Source organism: Triturus cristatus, chromosome 8 (genome assembly GCF_964204655.1).
Source record: "Triturus cristatus chromosome 8, aTriCri1.1, whole genome shotgun sequence".
Lineage (NCBI taxonomy): Eukaryota > Metazoa > Chordata > Amphibia > Caudata > Salamandridae > Triturus > Triturus cristatus.
Window position 1 is genome coordinate 171,089,509 of NC_140591.1, and position 20,672 is coordinate 171,110,180.

Consider the following 20,672-nt stretch of genomic DNA (forward strand, 5'->3'; position numbering starts at 1 on the left):
CAAGCGTAAATTACATAACCTACCTATATTAATTAATTACCTATCCCAGACAGTCACGGATTTGTGGTGCTTGCTGGCACCACTGAGGGGGCCTCTGGAGCGCTGGGGCCCCCCCGCAACACGGGAGCTGTGGGGGCCTGTGTTACGCCCCTGGGTCCTGTGTTACGCCCCTGCTTATAAATCCACACTGCACAATTCAACTATAAATAATTTAACCCTACAACATTCCATACCACATAATTATAATCCAAAAAATACATATATTTCCACTTCACTCCATACCACATAATTCCACATCACAGAATCACATTCCACACAACTTAATACCACTCCCAACCACATAATTACACTCCACACAACATATTTACACTCAACTCTAAAACACATAATTACCCTCCACAAAATACAACTCTGCCACATGTTGCATAATTCCACTGCTCATAATTATACACCACACCATGCCACATAATTTCACACATCACAAAATTCCACAATTCACCCCCACACAATTTATCACACAGCATAATAACACTCCACATAATACCACTCAGCTCCACATAATTAACCTCCACATAATTATGTTCTACTCCATACTACATACATACACTCCACATAAATCCAGTCTATGCCACGTAGCAACACTCCAAATAGCTACACTTCACACCATGCCTCATAATAACACTCAGCATAATTTCACTCAACACCGCAACTTCCACGTAACACAATTCAACTCTACACATTTCCATTCCACACCACATAATTCACAACAAACTACATCATTCAGACTAACACCACAAATGCACAACACACCACATACATCCAATCTACACCACAAATTCCACACCATGCTATAATATTTAACAGCACACCACATAAGGAAACTCCACTACATACCACTCCACAACACAAAATACCATTCCAGATAATCCCACTCCAAGACACACAATCCCACTCCACTCAATGCCACATAATTGCACTGCACACCATGCCACATTATTTCACTACACAGATCCAATCCACGCAACACAATTCCACAACCAACAATTCCAATCCAAACCATATATGTCCAATTGACACCACACACATTCCCTCCACTCCAAACAGAAAACGCATAGGTAAAATACATTGTCCATTACATCAATAGCTCTAACTCTCACCTTCTGATGTGTCCCAGCAGATCCTGTTTCTGGAGCTGCAAACTTGCTGGCTGAAGTCAGCTCTGTGCTGCCTCAGAGGAGCAGTGCTCTGTGGTGAATGCTGTCTCTGGGGCCCCCACCCCATCCATACCCCTGTCAGCTCTCCTCTGTGCTGCCTCCTGCCTGCTGTCTCTGGGGCCCCCACCCCCATCCTTGTCCTCTCCCTTTTCCGAGGCAGTGCCCTGTGGGGAATGCTGTGCTGCCTCCTGCTGTCTCTGGGGCCCCCACCCCCATCCTTGTTCCGGGACTGGCTGGTGGCTCTGACTGAAGAGAAACAATGTAACTTGTTACATTGTTTCTCTTCAGTCCTGGGTCAGGCAGGAGCTCCGCGCAGGCTGCTTTAGTTAGAGAGGCTTGATTTAGAGCAGCAAGCCTCTCTCTCACAGCTCTCTACCGAAGAGCTGAGGGGGCCCCCTTCATTTACTGAAGAGTGGGGGCCCCCCACGCACCGCGGGGGCTGCGGGGGTGTTTGTTACGCCCCTGTTTTTTCCGTGCCGTTGACGCGTAACATTTTTTCAAAGCTCTCCATTTCTGGGAGTTTTCTTTGATACTGTTGCTGTGACTTTGTAGACGACGACTCCTAGAAAGTTGGGATTCAATCTGTGCAGCGAATGCAGGGGCCAGATGTCCATCACTGACCCACATGAAGATTGTCTGTAGTGTTTGTCTTCGGACCCAAGACGTCGGGACATGCGCTTCGTGCAAACAAATCCGAAAACCCTGAAGGTGAGAGAGGCCAAGTTATTCATAGCCAAAGCCAATAGACAGAAGAGGGGGTCGCTGGATATCTCGGACCAGGTCGAAGTTACCGACGCCTCGTACTTCGAGATCCTCCAAGAAGCATAAGAAGAAGTGGCACCATGGTACTCTGCGTCGCTCTTCGATGGATGTGGCTCCGAAGTCAGTGTTTCCGAGTCCTAGGCAACCTTGCAAAGATGGAATATCTCCAACACCTTCTCCAGGGGTGTCTCTGGCTCCCTCTCCTGTACCGAGGGCTGTTACTCCTCAGACTCTGAGGAATGTCACTCTTCCGGCTCCGAGGTCTGCGACTTCCGGCACCAAGAACTCGGACACCACAGCCGGAGCTGAATGTGATGCCTCCATGTAAGGCTCCAGAGCCGTTTGTTTCCGATCCATCGTATCCAGCATTTCCAACTCAGAGATCAGCTCCATCTTATTTTTTTAATGCTATGTTTAGCATTTTCGCAAGGGCCGCAAATTCATCTGCTGCACCTCCCGGCCTAATGGGTCCACTTGCACACTCTCGGAGGGTTTCCATCTCATTTTCCAAAGGCACCTTTAATGCCCTTTATGCCTGTGACTCCAGGAAGTTGGCCTCCACCAGCGCTGAAGCTGCTGATGCTGTTGCATCTTCAAGAGGGTCGTGGCCCTTTGGAGGATTCATCTCCAGCGCTGGCTCAACCGACTTCAAACCCAGTTCCTTTGGATGCTCCTACGACACCGGTTCTGAAGTCACCAATGAGAGACTCAAAGGCTGGTGGAAGAAGAGGAATACCAAGAGAAGCATAAGAGGGATAAAGAAGGGGAAATTGTGGACCTTGACCCAGAGTTTGAGAGATTACAAGAGGTCAGTGGTTTGGAGAGCTCATCTAAGTGGAAATTGGTGTCACATAAGTGTTTACCACCTCCTGAGGTGACTTCATATCATACAGTTATTCGTAAAACTGCAGACCTTTTGAAGTTAACACTTCCCAAAGTTGAACTGAAATTGAATATCCTCACTGAGATTCTCCATTATTCAGCTTCCGCATCAGAACCATTGTTGCCCTTCAATGAAGCTTTAACGGAGCCTATTTTAAATGTCTGGTTGAAGCCAATGTCCACTCCTACAGTTTCCAGGACAATGGCCAGAAGATACAAGGTAGCTCCTGAGGATTCTGCTTTTTTAAAAATCTCCCCATCTATCACCAGCAAGCCTAGTTATCTAAGCTTCTTGCTCTTTATCCGCAGGGTCTTTTCCAACCATACTTGCTGATAGGGAATCTAAAAAGAACTAAGCAGTCACCCAAAACGTTTTTTTTCGTCTGGGAGTAAGGCCTTGAAATCTACAAATGCCACATGTCTTTTGGGACATGACATTCACGGCCCCATGGATTTGGCTAAGGTGGTCGTCCTGAAATTGCCTACAGGGGCCCAAGGGCATTTTTCTGAGCTGCTGACAGATGCTCATGTTGCTGCCCATCAAGTAATTCAATCTGGGCTGGACACAGCGGACTCTGTGGCTGAGCAATGGGGTCTTCTGTGGCGACGAGCAGGCATGCCTGGTTAAGGGATTCAGGTTTTTCACCAGATGTTCAGGCTACGTTGCTGGACATGCCCGATGATGGGTCCCGCTTGTCCGGAGCCAAGGCAGATTCTGCACTGCAACGCTTAAATGACAGCAAGGCAACAGCAAGGTCCTTAGGTCTTCAGACCCAGCCTAGGGACTATAGACTGTTTTGCTGGTTTTGGGGCTTTGCTACGAACTTGTCATTTTGTGGCTTACAGTAGCCACAGCAGCAGACAAATCCTCTGTACAAATCCTACAGGGTAAGGTGTAGAGGTCGCCTGCGGGGTTCTGCCCGGCTACAAGTCTCTTCCTCCTCTTTCCCTTCTGCCTCGCCGACCGTTGTTGCAGGGAAACAGCTCTACCTCTGCCATCTTGGAGCATATGGTCCCATGGGAGGATAGGTGGCCTATTTGCTACCTCATTGGAGGTCTGTCACAACCAACCTCTGGGCTTTAAAACATCATAGAAAATGAGTATGACCTACCCTTCTGGGAGTTCCCCCTCTGTTCCCTCCCCGTCAAGGTCTTTGCTTGGAAGAGCATCTTCTGCTTCTCCAGCAGAAAGTATTATCATTGCTTCAAAAGGGTGCCATCGAGATAGTTCCAGAGCAGGAAAGGGGTCAGGTGTGCTACTCCCGGTACTTCCTGATTCCCCAAAAAGATGGTCGTTTACAACCGATTCTCAACCTCAGGATTTTTCATTTTAATTTTTACCTTAAACATGAGAAGTTTCATGGAGTTTTTTTATATAGTGCAAACTTAACCTGGTTTCGGGTATCAGAGCACTTTACATAGCACCAGTTGCGTTACATGAGGACACATTCATTTTTGTTAGGCATGGGGAGATTAAGTGATTTGCCCAGAATCACAGGATGTTCAGCGTCATTGCCGAGACTCATACCTGGTTCCCCAGATTCGAGGTCAACCGCCCTAGCCGTTAGGCCAACTCCTAAGTTCAAATGTTGACCATGGCACAGGTTCTTCTCGCGCTATAGAAGGAAGACTGGATGGTGTTGATTGATTGACCGGATGCATATTTCCCATTCTGAAGTCGCAGTGGAAGTATCTGTTTTATGGTGTGGTGCAACATTACTAGTTTGCGGTCCTTCCGTTCGGTCTTACTTGCGCACCTCAGGTCTTCACAAAGGTGATGGCGGTGGTAGCAGCACATCTCAGAAGGTGGGGGTTTCCTGTGTTTCCCTGTCTGGATGACCGACTGCTCAAAGCAAGGTCGCCAGAAATAATGTTGCATCATTTCCAGGTAAGAACACAGTTGTTGTTCAGTTTGGGATATTTGATAAAAGTACCTAAATCTCAACTGGTGCACTCTCAGCGTAACCTGTTCATAGGGGAAGTACTGCACACTACTGTGAGTCGTGCCTTACTGTCTCCACAGAGGATTCAGGACACCCAGGCTATGAATCTGCTGTTTAAGAATGGAGCGTCTGTTCCAGTCCTGAAGGTCTTGCACCTGCTCGGCATGTCTGCTTCCTGCATTCTGTTGGTCTGCCATGCATGCTGACATATGAGGGCCCTCCAGTGGTGCCTCCTGCAAGCAGTGGTTTCAACACAGAGGAGATCTCGAGGAATTGGTCAGAATCTCCAGAGACACTGCAGCGGATCTGCAGTGGTGGAGTGTTCCAGGCAACCTGTCTCAAGGGAAGCCGTTTCAACCTCCTTCTCTGATGGCCACAGTGATAACGGATGCCTCCACTCTAGGGTGGGCGTCTCATCTGGGGGTATCTGGAGGTTAAAGGTCTTTGGTCTCCTGAGGAAAGATTCTTTCACATTAATTTTTTGGAATTGTGGGCGATACATTTAGCTCTCAAGGCCTTCCTTTCTAACCTTCGGGGTCAGTCTGTTCAGGTCTTAACAGACTACAGTACCGCGATGTGGTACATCATCAAACCGGGAGAAGTAGGGTTTGTATCTTCTCTGCAGAGAGGCTCTGTTACTCTTGTCCTGGGCTCAGGACCATCGGATTTGAGTAATCACAAATCATCAGGCCGGATTGCTGAATGTGCGTGAGGACAGTCTCATTCAGCAGTATTCGGCCAATTACGAGGGGCGTCTCCATCCGGAGGTGGTACTTCACATTTTCAGGATTTGGTAGTTTCCTCAGTTGGACCTGTTTGTCACTCGCGAGAATGCGCACTGCCAGTCATTCTGCAGTCTCCAATGCAGATTTTAGGGGACGTTGGGGGGGATGCGTTTTAGTCATGCCTGGAGATTGAATGTGGAATCCAGAGTTCTTTCTCTTTTCCATCGGATGTGGACGTTATTTTATCGGCCAGAAGACACGTCACCAAATCTATCTATGCTGGTAGGTTGGCTAAATATGTGAAATGGTGTGACGTGAAATCAATTGATCCCTTAAATGCCCATTTATCTGGTGTTCTGAGTTTTTATCTTTTCCTGGCACAACAAGGTTGCGCAGTGGCAACTGTTAAAGGCTACTTATCTGCCTTGTCTGCTTTTCTTTGTTTGCCAGATCAACCCTCTTTGTTTAAATCTCCTATGGTAATGAGATTCATTAAGGGTCTCACTAATTGGTTTCCTCCCACTCCCTTTATTATGCCTCAGTGTGATTTGAATTGTCACGTTTTTGATGTGTTCGCCCTTTGAACCTTTACATTGTTGCCCTTTAAGTTTTTTCCATTAAAAACTATTTTTTAAGTATCAATCACATCGGCTAGGAGGGTGAGTGAATTGCAGGCTCTTAATTCCAAGCCTCCTTTTACTTCTTTTCATGCGGATAAGATGGTTCTTTGGGCCAGAGCTGCTTTCCTGCCTAAGGGGGTCACTCCATTCCACTTTAGGCAGTCCATCACCTTCCCACTCACCCTTCCAAGGAGGAGGAGAGAATTCATCGTCTGGACCCAAAGAGGGCAGTGAGCTTCTACTTGGACAGAACTAAGGACTTCTGGCTACATGATCAACTCTTTATAGGATATGTGGGCAAAATAGAAGGGCAAGACTGTCCACACAAGAACGCTTTCCAGGTGGTTAATCCTGTGCATCAAGACCTGCTACGCATTGCCCAAGAAAGAACATCCTGAAGGTATTCTACCAGAGCTAAGTTGTCTTCTTCGGCTAGAGATGTCGCTGTGGTTGACATCTGCAAAGCAAAACTTGGGCCTCCCTCCACACCTTTACAAAACACTGATGCTTAGGTTCACAAGTGAGGAGGGACGGCCATTTTGCTTGTTCTGTGTTGCATGACTTTTTGGTATCGGCAGGCAGGCACCCTCCTCTGAGAGAGGGACTGCTTGGGGATTCAATTGAAAAGGTGAGGATTCCACAGAAGAACAAGTTACTTACTTTTGGTAACACTTTTTCTGGTGGATACAGTATCTGCCTGTGTCTTTCTCACTGGCCCAGCCGCATTCCCGTTGCCTATCTGCTTATACCGAAAAATAATTAATGTTGTATGTGATTTATTGCTTGAATCATGAGGTTACTTGGATTTTTGAAATATCTATGATGTATTTCCATATTTAGTTGTGTTTTGTATTCTATGTATACTTGTTTGAACGTTGTTGATTCACCCTTTTTACCTCAAAGGCATGGACAAAATAGATGGAACTGACGTCAGTACACCGACTAGATCTTCTTATGGCTCCGGTAAGTCACACAGAGCCGCATGCGGAGCCCTGTCCATTGTGACATCCTCGTCGACGTGGGAGAGATGAGGAGAAAAGTTTCTGTGGAATGCTGTGCATTGGGGTAATTCAAAAGGTGTGAAATCCACAGGCCAATACTGTATCCTCCAGAAAAATCGTTTCCGAACACCAGCAACACCAATCACTAAACTACATTGGTGAATTTCCTATCGGAGATAAGAATACACAACAAATATACCATAAAACAGGCGAGTAAGCACTTAAAACACATGGGCCCCTATATGGCGGGGGGTGATGAGGTCAAACCATATACTAAAAAAACAGCATGTGCAAAGGCGGCCTAATCAAGACTACTCCCCAAGGACAGCGGAAGCACGTAACCACCAAAGGTAGGTTGCTAGGATTCTCTAGGGGCCCAAGTGCAGAGATGATTCCCAGAGGTCCCCAAGAAAACCTGTTGGGACGAGGGAGGTTGAAGAGCACCCCCACCCCTGGATATCCAGAGAAGCGGGATACCTACCCCAGGGAAATCCGGGTGCATAGTTGGGAAGTGGTGTCGTAACTGCCCATTGAAGTCAATGGGGGACCTCTGTTATCCAGCTGCTACAGTGACCCGTGGACCAGGTTGGTGCAACCTAGCCGTGGATTCTGAAAGAGGAATACCGAAGGATAGAGCAGACAGAGTCCAAGCCACTTGGAGTTGTCCAGGAGGAGCAAGGGCACCATGCCAACTCTTTTCGGGGGTACTTCACTTTAGGACAGATGCCTTGAATTTGCAACTGTGGAGTCCATGCGATGCTGTAGGATCTCAGGAGCCATCCACAAGCTGTCCCACACTGGTCGACGAATGGAAGGAGGGTCAGTGGCCAGCAGGGCTACCAACAAGCTTTGGCAAATGTAACAGGCGTGTTGCAGGATGCAATGCAGAAATGGAGACCATCAAGGTCCAAGGAAATCACCCACTACAAGTAAGTTAGGGCTGGCCACCAGCAAGCAGGAAAGCCAGCAGGAATCGATGAAGACCCTCTGGCCTCATGCACAGGGAGTCCTTAGCAGCACACTCACCTCTGGACTGGACAGCCACAAGCCTTGGCAATGGCAAACAGACGTAGCACACAGGGGCTCAGTTCCAACTGCTCCAATTAGGGATTACAGTCTTCCAAGTTGCACAGAAGACAGGTCAGACCTCTGGGGAGCCACAAAACCCCCACCTGTGTTGCTGAGCCTTGGAGAATCCGTGGGACTGCAGGATCCACAGACCGGTTATCTTCGTTGAGGTGCCTGCGGCTGCGTGGGAAAGTGACTCCTTCATTCCAAGGGAGATTCCTTCTTGCTGTTCCTAATGCACAGAGAGCCCTTGTGAATAAAGGATGCACTGCCACAGAGGTTGCAGGGTCTTTGTGGACTGACTAGTCAGAGGTGCACAGGGACCTCTGCTTATCTTATTTTCAAGATGGCCTAATCAGAACTCTGGGCACCTCCCTGGTGTAGGGGTTGGACAAGGGGGAGTAGAGGGGGGTGGGGGGGATCACATCCCTGTCCTTTGTGTGGTTTGCCACCAGAGCGTGAGCCAAGGACGGCTACACTGGAGTAAACCAGTTTATGCAAGGAGGGCACCAAATGTGCCCTTCAAAGCAGTCTGGAGGCGCTAACAAGCCCCCACCCTAGCCCAGAGACTCCTAATTGTAAAGGAGAGGTGATAAAGCCTCTCCTGAATAGGAAATTCTTTGTTCTGCCTTCCCATGCCCGAGTTAGGCTCAGCAGCAGGAGGGCAGAACAGTGTGTGGGTTCAGCAGCAGCACTGCCTTGAATGCGTACCCTGAAATGCTACACAGGTAGATATGTAGCTATGGGGGTCCTCTAAAGAGGCCCCCGCCTAGTATGTGTTATCAGGCAACTAACACTGGAATCGGTGTAGTTGCAGGATTCCAACATGTTTGATACCAAACATGCATAGGTTTGGGGAAGCTTTAAGTAGTCGGTCATCTTGTGTTGACCAGTGTCCACTACATACCTTAAGATGGCTTACCCACACTTAGAAAGCCTAGAGAATGAAGTCTGGGGTTTGTAGGGGTGCTTTTGCTCATGAAGGAGCACCCTCACACTTGGAGCGATGCACCCTGCTCTTGGGCTGGAGGTCCTACCTTGGGGGTGACTTACAGGGTCCATGTGCAGTGACGGAGATATAAGCCTATATCTGCGGCGAAAGGTGCATGCACCATTTCACACAGGCTGCAATGGCAGGCCTGTAGACACAGTTTGCATGGGCTCTCCCATGGGTCACATAATACATGCTGCCGCCCATGGGAGACCAAGTCAATTTAGTGGAGAGAGCACCGACACTGAGGTCCTGGTTAGAAGGATCCCAGTGTACTACAGTCTAATTACACTGACATCAGGCAAAAAGTGGGGGCGATCATGTCAAAAAGATCCTACTTTCCTACATAGGTTTTCAACCACGCCAACCACAAGACCGCACAAGTTCCGTAACCTGTGCACTGCCATGAGCGTGGCTCCTTTCATCCCTGTGGATCAGGAGGCCAGAGTGTCGTCCACAACCCCCCCCCCTAGTCCCTCCGAACCGTCCCCCCCCCCCCCCCCCGTCCCCGCCGATGTCTCTAAACCTTCCTATTCTGACCCCTCAGGATCATGGGCGGCCAGTTGGTAGCAGGATCAGCCATCACCTCCACACCATCACATTGGACAAGTGGGTTCTTCAGATAGAAGGGATACTCCTACCTTTTAAAGACTGCCCTTCCCTCCATTCCTCCAAATGGCTGGCTTCAGAGGACCACCTGACTTTGCTTCAGGAGGAAGTCTGGACTCTCTTGGCCAAGGGAGACATAGATAGGGTTCTGGTGCAGGAAGTAGACTATGGTTGCTCTTCCTGCTACTTCCTGGTCCTGAAAAAGAACAAGGGTCTTCGTCCTAGGCAAGATTTACGAGCACTCAGCTAGCTCCTCAAAAATGAAAAGCTCAAGATGAGCACTCTGGCTCAGGTGCTGTCTGCTCTAGAGCTTGAGACTGGATGGTAGTGTTGGACTTGAAGGACGCCTATTTTCACATTACCTTAATGGCTGCTCATCAGCATTACCTGCGGTTTACAGTAGTACACGAGTGCTTTCAGTTCACTGTGCTCCCCTTTGGCCTTACTTGCGCCCCTCGGTTGTTCACCGAGGGGATGGCTGTGGTTGAGGCTCATCTGCGCGGATCAGTAGTGCCAGGCTTCCCCCTATCTCCACGACTGGCGGTTGAATGTGGGCTCGCCCCAGGCTGTAGTTTCCCACCTCAAATTACGGTAACCCTCCTGCTTTTTCTGGGGTTCTCTATCAATGTGCCGAAGTCACACCTGACTCCCTCGTAGACGTTCCTTTTCATCAGAGCTGTCTGGACACCATGCAGTTTAATTCCTATCATCCCAAGCAGTGCATCCAGGATATTCAGGCTATAGTACCAATGTTTCAACCTCTATCCTGGATTTCAGTGAGACTAACTCTGAGGCTGCTGGGCCGCGTGGCCTCCTGTATCCTGCTAGTGACACATGCCAGATGTCATATGCGGAGTCCTTGAAGTTCCCATGGGCGCAGCATCAGGGGATTCTTTCTGACATGGTCCAGATCTTGGAAAGAACTGCACAGCACCTGCAGTGGTGGCTGATCAACTGCGATTGGGTCAGAGGCAGACCCCTCTGCCTTCCCCTACCAGATCACACAGTAGTGGCTGATGCGTCAATCCTGGGATGTGTCAGCCATCTACGAAAGTTGAAGATTAGAGGTCTCTGGTCTCTGGCGGAATCTGGACTCCACATCAACTTGCATGGAACTCTGAGCGATTTGTTTGCAATTGAAAGCTTTTCTTTCTTCGATAAAGGGAAAGCTGAGTCAGTTGTTCACAGAAAACACCACCGCCATGTGGTACTGCAACAAGCAGGGCTGGGTGGGGTCATGGACTGTTTGTGAAGAGACCACGCGTCTCTGAACATGGTGGGAACAGCAGGGCATAACCCTGGTGGTTCAACACCTGGCAGGTTCTCTGAATGTCAGGGCAGACGATCTCAGCCATCTTTGCCTAGCAGATAACTAATGGTATCTCCAGCCGGAGGCGGTGCAAGGTCTCTTTCAGCAGTGGGGAGAGCCTTGGTTAGACCTGTTTGCCTCCGAAGAGAACTGTCAATGTCGACAGTATTGTGTGCTGGAGTTTCCAAGGCAGCTATCACTTAGCAACGCTTTGTCTCGAGTGGAGAGCAGGCCTCCTGTAAGCCATCCTGCCCGTACGCATAGTATATACAGAGCCAGCTTCCTATACCTTGCCCAGCAGGTCTCTGCACTGGGAACCCTCAAGGGTTGTTATGTTATGTTGAAAGAAATTTATATAGCGCACGTACACTGGGTAGCTTTCATGGCGCTGCCCTGATGGATACCTGTGCCCTAAGGAGTTACTCATAAGCCTGTCGAAACAGCCAGGTCTTAAGAAGTTTTCCGAAACCTAAGAGGTCGGTGTAAAAGCAGATTTCAGAAGGAAGAGAATTCCAGAGTTTGGGGGCCAGAATGGCGAGCCTTGCACCGCCTATACGCTTCAATTTAAATGAGGGAGTGGACAGGAATTGCTTATGGGCCGAACGCAGGTTGCGTCCGGGTTCATGTCTTATAATCAAGGTGTTCAAAAAATTTGGGACTTCTTCCATTAAGAGATTTGAAAATGATGGAGCAAACCTTGAAGGCGCAGCACTGAGCAATCGGGAGCCAGTGTAGTTTTCTCAGGAGAGACATGGTAGTTTCTGGGTTGATTGGAAATCAGGCGTGCGTCTGGGTTCTGTACCAGCTGCAGGCATTTTAATAGGTATAAAGTGATGCCAAAATGCAGCGAATTGGCATAATCTGTATGGGACATGACCTTGGCAAGAGTCACCTGAATCAGAACTTCCTGGGTAAGTAGTCTTCAAATCTTTTTTTATTTTTCTCAGATGGAAGAAACAGGTGGAGATTACTGACCCAATTTGGGACTTCATAGTGAGATCCTGGTTAATTGTTACCCCAAGGCTCTTGGCTGAACTAGAAGGGGAAGGAGATTGACCCAGTTAATTGGGCCAAAAGTGGGGGCCCCAAGGATTTTTATGAATGCCTCCTGTTAAAACCAGCTCCGTCTTATCCGGGTTAAGTTTTAGATGATTGCTGTTCATCCATTCACTAATGAACAGCATGGTGGACTGAAAAGCATGGACCGAGTCAGGAGAGTTGCTGATGGGAAATATAAGTTGGAAGTCATCAGCATAGTTAAACACGCAAACTAGACGTTTCCTCAGGGCCCGGATGAAGGGAAGGAGTAAAGATTAAACAGTAGAGTAGAAAATGAGGAGCCTTGTGGGACTCCGCATGAGATCCTAATCCTGGGAGCGGTAAACTCAGAGGCACAAACCTCTTGAACGGTTTTCCAGGAAGGAACTGATCCAACCCAGTGCGGGTACCTGAATCCCAGCATCTCTCACACGGTCGAGCAATAAACGATGGTCGACCGTGTCAGAGGCAGCAGAGAGATCAAGCAGGACAAAAGCCTGCGGTCAGCCCTTGTCGGCGTCACTGCGAAGAGTGTCCAACCCTGTCAATATCACTGCCTCAGTCGAATGTGCTGGGCGGAAGCCGGCCTGGTGAGGATCGAGATATTCAGATTCCTCTAGAAACCCGGAAAGGCACCTTGTTACATCGGTTCTAACACCTTAGCTAGGTATGGGAGGAGGGAAATAGGGCAGTAATTCGTCAGGATCTGGGGGGGTCTGAGTCAGGTTTCTTCAAGAGAGGGACAACAGTTGCCTCCTTGAAAGTTGCGGGGACAATGCCCTTGGAAAGTGATTCATTCAGAAGGTTTAGAACTGGGCTAGGAAAGGGAATAAAAATTTCTTTTAAGATGGTAGGGGGCAGCAGTCCCTAGGGGAGCCAGATTTGACTTTGGATAGAAGATCGGCAACAGTCTGATTGCTGATAATAGGAAATTGCGTGAAGATGCAGGGGTTTTTGATTGTACTGGAGCTTGTTTCCAAAGTAATTCAGGCGGGGATACTGGCCTTAATTGTAATAATCTTGTCTATAAAAAAAGAGTTAAAAGAATTGCAGAATGTTTGAGAAGGGGTAGGTTTAATTGAAACTCTTTCGGGATTGGACATTTCGTTCACAATAGAAAAAATCTCCTCGGATCTGTTGCAGTCAGGATTTTCGAGGAACAATAAGCCGCTTTAGCAGTCATAATGCACTTTTTATATTCTTTCATAGTGTGTAGATAGATCCTTTTATCTTCAGCTAGATAGTTGCGTCTCCACTTTCTTTCAAATTGTCGCAGGGCCAATTTTTGATTTTTTAGATCACTGGAAAACCGTTTCTGAGCATCATGGCGGTGGGCAGAATGTATCTTCCTAAGGGAAGCGAACTTGTCACTGGCTGTTGTAAGCCATGTGGTTAAGTGTTCATCCGCCAAATTTATAAAGGGGCTTGGCGATGGAACAGAGTTGGCAAGTTTGTTGAGGAATAAAGGTTTATCGATTTTAATTCCAATTTCTTCTTAATCTCCCTTTTGAGGTGGAGATTTTGGACATGGGACTATCATCGTTAGTGAATTTGATCAAATGATGATCTGACCAAGTACAAGGTAGGATCGATATTGACATAGTAGATATGGTCAGGTTGGCTGTCCAAACATGGTCTAGGGTGTGCCCTTTGATATGTGTGGCAGATTGTACTTAATGTGTGAGGTTGAGGCCCATGAGTAACTCAGAGTTCAAACAATTGGGAACCACCCGATGTTTCGTTGGCCCAGTAATTGAAGTCACCGATCAGCAGAATTTTTCCATGGTTAGTTACTAAATGAGCGACCTGCTAGCCCAAAGAATGGGGGAAAAGAGTCATACTGTGAGGGGGCCTGTAGAGCAAAGCGCAGATTAGAGGGGCAACATCGGATTCTAATTTCACTACCAGGTTTTCTACTAGTGGTAGATCAAGCGATGTTAAGGTAGTACATTTTCAATCCTGGCGTATAATTGCAGCTACGCCTCCCCCAACTTTCCCTGGCGGACGTTTGGCTTGGAGGAGGGTTATCCCTGACTAACCCTCTTTATTTAAGTCCCCCATTGAACATAGGTTTCTGAAAGGGCTTGTACCTATGTTTCCCCCTTCGTCCTTCATCATGCTTCAGTGGGATCTGAACTAGGTTCTTACTAACTTCATGTGTGTTCCCTTTGACAAATGTCCCCTCCTGGCTACTTACCACGAAGATAGCTTTTCTAGTGGCAATAACATGTGCCCGGAGGTTGAGTGAGCTGCAGGCTTTATCATCCAAGTCTCCCTATCTTAAGGTATTCCCGGACAAGGTGGTGATTCGAACCCGGGCCTCTTTCCTACCTAAAGTGTGACCACATTCCATTTGGGACAATTTGTCACCTTGCCCACCTTTTATGCCCCCTCCACATCCCTCTAAAGAAGAGGAGCAACTCCACCGTCTGGACCCAAAAAGAGTGTTGTCATTATACCTTGACTACACAAAAAGTTCTGGGTGGATGACCAACTCTTCGTGGACTATGTAGGAGCTAAGAAAGGTCGGGCAGTTCAGAAACTGACCATTGCACACTGGTTTGTTCACCCTGGCTAAAAACCACACTCCTGAGGGCTTACAAGCCCATTCCACCAGAGAAAAAGCTGCGACCATAACGTTAGTTTGTGGGATTTCAGTCCTGGACATCTGCCAGGAAGCAACATAGGCGTCCCTGCACAAGTTTGCCAAACATTACTGCCTGGACAGTCCGGTCCGCAGGGATGGGCATTTTGCCCTTTCGGTCATGCAGGGCTTCTAAGTATAGTCACTTGTCAGCAGCCCACCTCCAGGATAGTATGGCTTGGATATCTATTCAAAGGTAAGGAATCTGCAGCTAGAAGTCACTATCAGATTAGCAAGTTACTTACCTTCTATAACACATTATCTGGTAGAGACCATATCTAACTGCAGATTCCTCACAAAGCTACCCATGTCTCCCCACTCTGCGGGCACATTTCTTGGGCTAGTATTGTTCCCCTTTCAGGCCCTTCTTTGGACGCACACTAGTCAGTTCACTACATGGTTCTGTGCTCCTGGTGTGGAAAGTTGTGAAAAGTAACTGACGTCCGCGCACCTGGGTGGCGCCTATATCAGTAACCACAACATCACTTCCGACGACGAGTGGAACTGAACAAAGCCACTCAATAGAATGCAGAGGTACTGGTCACGCAAACGTTTCTGGATCCAGTCTGACGCTTGGTAAATTTAAAGGTAGGAATCTGCAGCTAGATATTGTTCTTTAATGGCAAAGTCATACTAGCAGTGTGGAACTGCTCTCCCAGTCTGCAATGGCAGACTGGGGGACTTGTTTTACTGGGGGGGCGGTGAGGGGGTACTCCAGGGTGGCATAACCTGTGCTGCAAGCCCTGGGGTACCCCTGTAACTTACATGCCTTGGGTACCAGTGTACCATTCACTAGGGGCTTACAGGTAGGTTAGTCATTCCCAATTGTGCACAGTCAATTCGACATACACAGTAGGGTCAGGGCACTGGCACTGAGGCCTTTTTAGCAGGCCTCCGTACACTCTGAGTCGAAAAACCAGCAGCATCAGTCAAGAAAGTTGGGCGTGACCATACAAAAAGAGGCACTTCCTTTTCCTAAATTTCAGCTTGCAGCATTCTCTCTTGATTCCGCAGTCACAAACACAGCTGTCTCCCTGCATCCAATAGTCCCATTAGTCCTTCGAGCCTTCTGGGGCAGCCTATATGTTCCCCCATGTGCGAGTTTACCACCTCCATCTCCTATAACTGCAACTCACTCAGCACGACACACACATTTTTTTTTACAAGCTATCCAATTAGGTTAGAGATAGAACCCCAAATACTCTTGACTACGTCCACTTTATCTAGCCACTTAATTCTTGCTCCTTACATCGTGACTCCACCAATCCCATTTTAATAAAAGTCTCTAAGTTAGGTACAGTTTTATTGGTGGAGTCCTTTTGTTCCTCCAGTGCCTCTAGCCAGTTTAACATATTCTTGCTTCTTCTCAATTGTCATCACTGTATTGGTTAGACCCTCGATATTCTTTTCTATATATTTTACCGCTCTTTCAGTGTTTTTGGATTTCAGCGCACATGGTGGTTTAGTGAGCAGTACAATTTTCTCACCTTGTAGGAGCTCTGACTCTTCTCAGGTTCCACTGTAAATACATTCATGCTCCTTGTACTGTATTTCTTCGTTAAGCTCAAACAAAAGTCCTCTTTGTGCCTCTTTTATAGCCATATTGATCCAGGAGCTTATAACTTGGACTCTCCTTCAACAGTAAGGCACTTAGCTGAGGCCCAGGATTGGCAGCTCTCCAAGGTTTTGATGCAAGCCATGTAAGACACACCAGCTCTTTAGATTCTGGCCACAACTTCTCCAGGGGGGGTCATAAGACCAGGATCAGATCAGACCCTGTGCTCGATCAAAACTCATCCCTGGCAAGGCCTGCCACAGGTGCCCCTGCCCAGCAACAGAGTCCCAGTCAAGCCACAGCCTATAGGCATTCTTTCCACTTGGGCCCCGCTCAGCTGCAGATTTCCACCAAAGCACTCGTGGCCACCGGGCTCTCATCATGATAATGGTCCTTCTTGGTTCTCTGCGGACTATGATCAGCAGTCTGCCATCACTGCAGGTAGGCCTAGCAGTGCGCTGAGGAGAACGCCACTGTTTCTTACGTAAGAGCCTCCTTTACTGTCCGCTTATCAGGGGTCCTGATACCCCCCTCCTCTCTCCCTGGGCCGCTGTAAGCTTAAGTACTTCCTCCTTTCCCACAGTCCATCAGAACACTGCCATCTTAGCTGCTGGCCAACTTCCCTCTACCCTTTTTACCTTGCCTCCCACTTTCCCCAGCAATGTTCCTTGGCATAGGATTGAAAAGAACAAGAAGACTGTGTGGGGATCCTTTTTTGCCTGTCAAAAAAGAACTGAACTGGAGCACTTGTCAACACAAGGCATGCTGGAAGATAAAAGCCACTGGGTCCTTAAATGGTCAATGTTTATTGTCCTCTGAGTTTTATGGCTGCATTTTCCTCATTTCTGAAATGTTTTCTTTTTGAGAGAGGCCTGAGATTACAATTTTGATGCTGCAATGAGGTTTTCACATTTCTGATTCTAATTGGCGTATACTTAAAACTGCAAAACTGTGCAGTGTCAGCAGTTTCAGCCTCTGAAAGGCTGCTATTTGCTTTTGTCTGTATTTTCCTGCCTTTACTTGCAAATTTGTTATATCTCGTGCATCAGCGAGGAGTATTCTAGTGTTAGACTTTAAAGATTTCTGGGATGCTTCTTCCAGTCATTTTTTTAATTTTTCAATTTAGTTGACCCACCTGAAGAAGTCGGATCAAGTGTTCCTTTAACGCCAGCTGAAGTGAATAAGATGTTATACAAGCCAAAGGTGGGGGAATGGGGAGTTAAATCTCAGAATGAAGAATGCGAGCGTATTATCAGTGGCATTGATCAGCTTCTTACTTTTGGTAAGCTTGTACTGTATTTAAGTTGATACTGAATTTTTGATTCATATATTTCTTTTATCTGTAATTGTATCTCTTACAAAGTGAATTGTGAAAGTCCTTAACTAATAAAACACAGATTTTATTTTTTCCTTTCTTAAGGGTTTAATTAGGTCAAATTAAAGGTAATACAATCGACAATCAGAATCGGACATTGTAGGCTCCATATTTTGTCTGTGGCAAATGATACAATATAAACTGCATTCGAATCCCCATCATGAGGGGGCATCAACAATGTGGGACATTTATGCAGTGGACTGCAAAAATAGCAATCATGTAATAAGTTCCCATACAATTACTACAGAGGCCAATGCATTAGACATATTGGGTATTATCAAGTAGCGTTGTCAATGTCCGCTTTAGAAGCAAGCTATAGCCTGAAGCGTTCCCAGATATCTCGTGGGTGGGCTTGCTGGTGTTGTAACTCTGCATAGTCCTCGGCCCATTCCTTGGAAAGGGCTGCATCCTTCAGCCAGTTCGCCATCTTAGGTGGAGGACCGCTCATCGAGCAGCAGGCCAGATTTTTTTTGCCAAAAAAGCAGCACTCCTACCAATCACCAGATTCTCATGCGAGGTGAAAGAAACATGCAGGGTCATAAGGGCACCTGGGTTGCTGCACCAATCTCACCGTCTCTATTCTGTGCAGGTGTTGCGGTCACCCATCTGAAAGAAACACGTTAGTTAGATTCCTCACCTTAGAATATCCCCAGGCGTCAGGCTGGATCCGGAAAGATTTTTCGTCTGCAATACCCTTGCCCGTCGCTAGGCGTCGTCTGCGGCTCCGCGTCCGTCGTCAGCGTCGTGCGCCGGGATGACGTCGTCGGAGTACTTAGACGCCGCCCTCGCGCGCTAACATCAGTTCTTCTTTTTTCCGCGCCAGACAGCGCCAATCTGGGAAGAGCATACCCTTTTAGTCATTTTTTGACACTTTTGGTCTATTTTGTTGACTCGACTTTGGTGCCGGTAGGATGCCTGGTTTTAAACCCTATGACTCCTGTCACCGACTGATGTCGGTTACGGACCACCACCGCCGGTGCCTCTACTGCCTGGGGGCCGACCACGATTCCGAGTCGTGCCTCGACTGCCGGGCCCTGACTTCGAAGGCTAGGCGGGAGAGTTCCGGCAGTCTGCTCCGCGCCGTTCACGGTCCCTGTCGAGGGACCGGTCGCGGAGCCACAGTCATCACCACCACTCACCTGGTTCCAAGTCTTCGGGTAAGTCAAAGCATAGTAAGAAGTCCAAGAGGCGACATCGCTTTTCGGGCTCCCCTCGCCGTTCACGCGACTCGGCTGAGGGTTCGGGTGGTACTACCCACGCGGCTCCGTCGGAGCCGCAGGAGTCACGTCCGTCCCCATACCTGCCGGTCCCTGGGACTGACGCGACTCCGGCGGAGATCAGTGCCTTCCTCTCGGCCATGAGAGGCCTGGCTCCGCCGTAGACGCCTGCCGGCGCGCCTTCGGGCCCCGCGGGCTCAACTGGGAGGCCTAGCGAGCCGGCGGCTCCGGCCCCGGCGCCGACTTCGGTCCCGACGCCGCAGGTCCCCGTGGGATCCAGGCCTGGATCCCAGACGACGCCGGTCGACCTTACGACCCCTCTGCCGGCGTCGCCTCCGGTACCACCTCCGGCGCTGCATTTTTGACGACGCCGTTCCCCGGTTCAGTCCCGGTCCGTGCCCGGCGTCGGAGCGGCGCGGCGCCGCGCCCGACGCCGATGGGTGGCAATTTCATCTTCCGCTCGGCTCCGATCATTCCACCTGTCTACCAGGAATCGGATGACGGTGACGACTGGGAGGGGTCTGAGGACCCTCTGGCCCGGCAGGGCCAGTTATCACAGGACTGGGCAGATGAGCTGGGGAATCCAGTGGTCTTGACACCTCCCCTGACACTGTTTTCATCTCTCCTCCGACCGTGGCTTCGGAGGAAGGTGCTGCATTTTCAGTAGTGCTGCGCAAGGTGGCCGAAGCCCTTGGGCTGTGGCCCTGAGGACGAACCTCCTCACAGAAGTGCTCCAACCGTCAGCAAGCTCCTCGGAGCCTCTGCTGCAGTTCAATGAGGCACTCAGTGACGTTCTGAAGGGCACCTGGTCCAAGCCCTCCACAGTTCCTCCTGTGGACCGGAACGTGGCCCGGCGCCACCGCCCTGCACCGGGCGACCCCAGTTTTCTGTCCCAACACCCCATTGGAGTATTCTCCAGAGCCATGTTCCCCTCTGGTGCACCTTCGGGACCTATGGGTCCTATGGCTTTTAGTTTGGGAGTCCCTCAAGCCTATCCTCAGGCTCCATTCATGCCATTTTTTCCAGCGACGCCGTCTTGGCATCTACCGGAGCCGAGAGCTTCGACGCCGCTCCCTTCTTCACCGGCGCCAACTCGACCTCGCTCGACGCCGACTGCTCCTGTGGATCCACGTTCGACGCCGGCACCGGCGCCGTCGGATTCAATCACGGCCTCGCCGACGCCGGTGGTGAGAATTAGATCTAGGAGGGAAGCTTAGAGGATACTGGATGAGCGAAGTTACCTTATGGAGGAGGTAGAAGAAGGGGAACTCATGGAGTCGGACGATGTTTTTGAGGAATTGAAGGAGGCTAGTGGTCTGGACTTGTCACCCGAATGGGAGATTACTCCTCCTTCTGATGTCCCTTCGAAGGATGTGGCGCCATACCATGCCGTTATAAGAAAAGCGGCTGAACTTTTAGATCTGCAGCTGCCGTCTGCTGAGTTCAAGCCGAACATTTTGACGGAAGTTCTGCACTCTCCTTCGGCTGTGTCTGAACCTCTGCTTCCTTTTAACGATGCCATCTTAGAGCCAGTGATGGAGGTGTGGCGTAAGCCCTTTTCTGCTCTGGCAGTTTAAAAAGTCGTTGCCAGGAGGTATCGGACAGCTCCTGGAGACCCGGAATTTTTAACATCTCATCCGTCTCCTGATGGTCTGGTTGTTCAGGCTGCATGTTCGAGGAAATCATCGGGGTCATATCCCCAGGTCCCGTGTGATAGGG

At 48.9% G+C, this 20,672-nt stretch overlaps 1 protein-coding gene across 3 annotated transcripts in view; it reads left to right on the forward strand.

Moving 5' to 3' along the window:
* Positions 1-20,672, forward strand: part of BRWD1 (bromodomain and WD repeat domain containing 1) — a 2,304,433-nt gene that overhangs the window by 1,710,406 nt on the left and 573,355 nt on the right. For 2 of the 3 annotated variants that reach the window (XM_085621250.1, XM_085621251.1), the window contains exon 30: positions 17,488-17,643. The exons of the other annotated variant lie outside the window; for it this stretch is intronic. In XM_085621250.1, the coding sequence (XP_085477376.1) occupies positions 17,488-17,643 (156 nt within the window). The remainder of the gene's footprint in view (positions 1-17,487; positions 17,644-20,672) is intronic. 3 annotated transcript variants of the gene reach the window in all.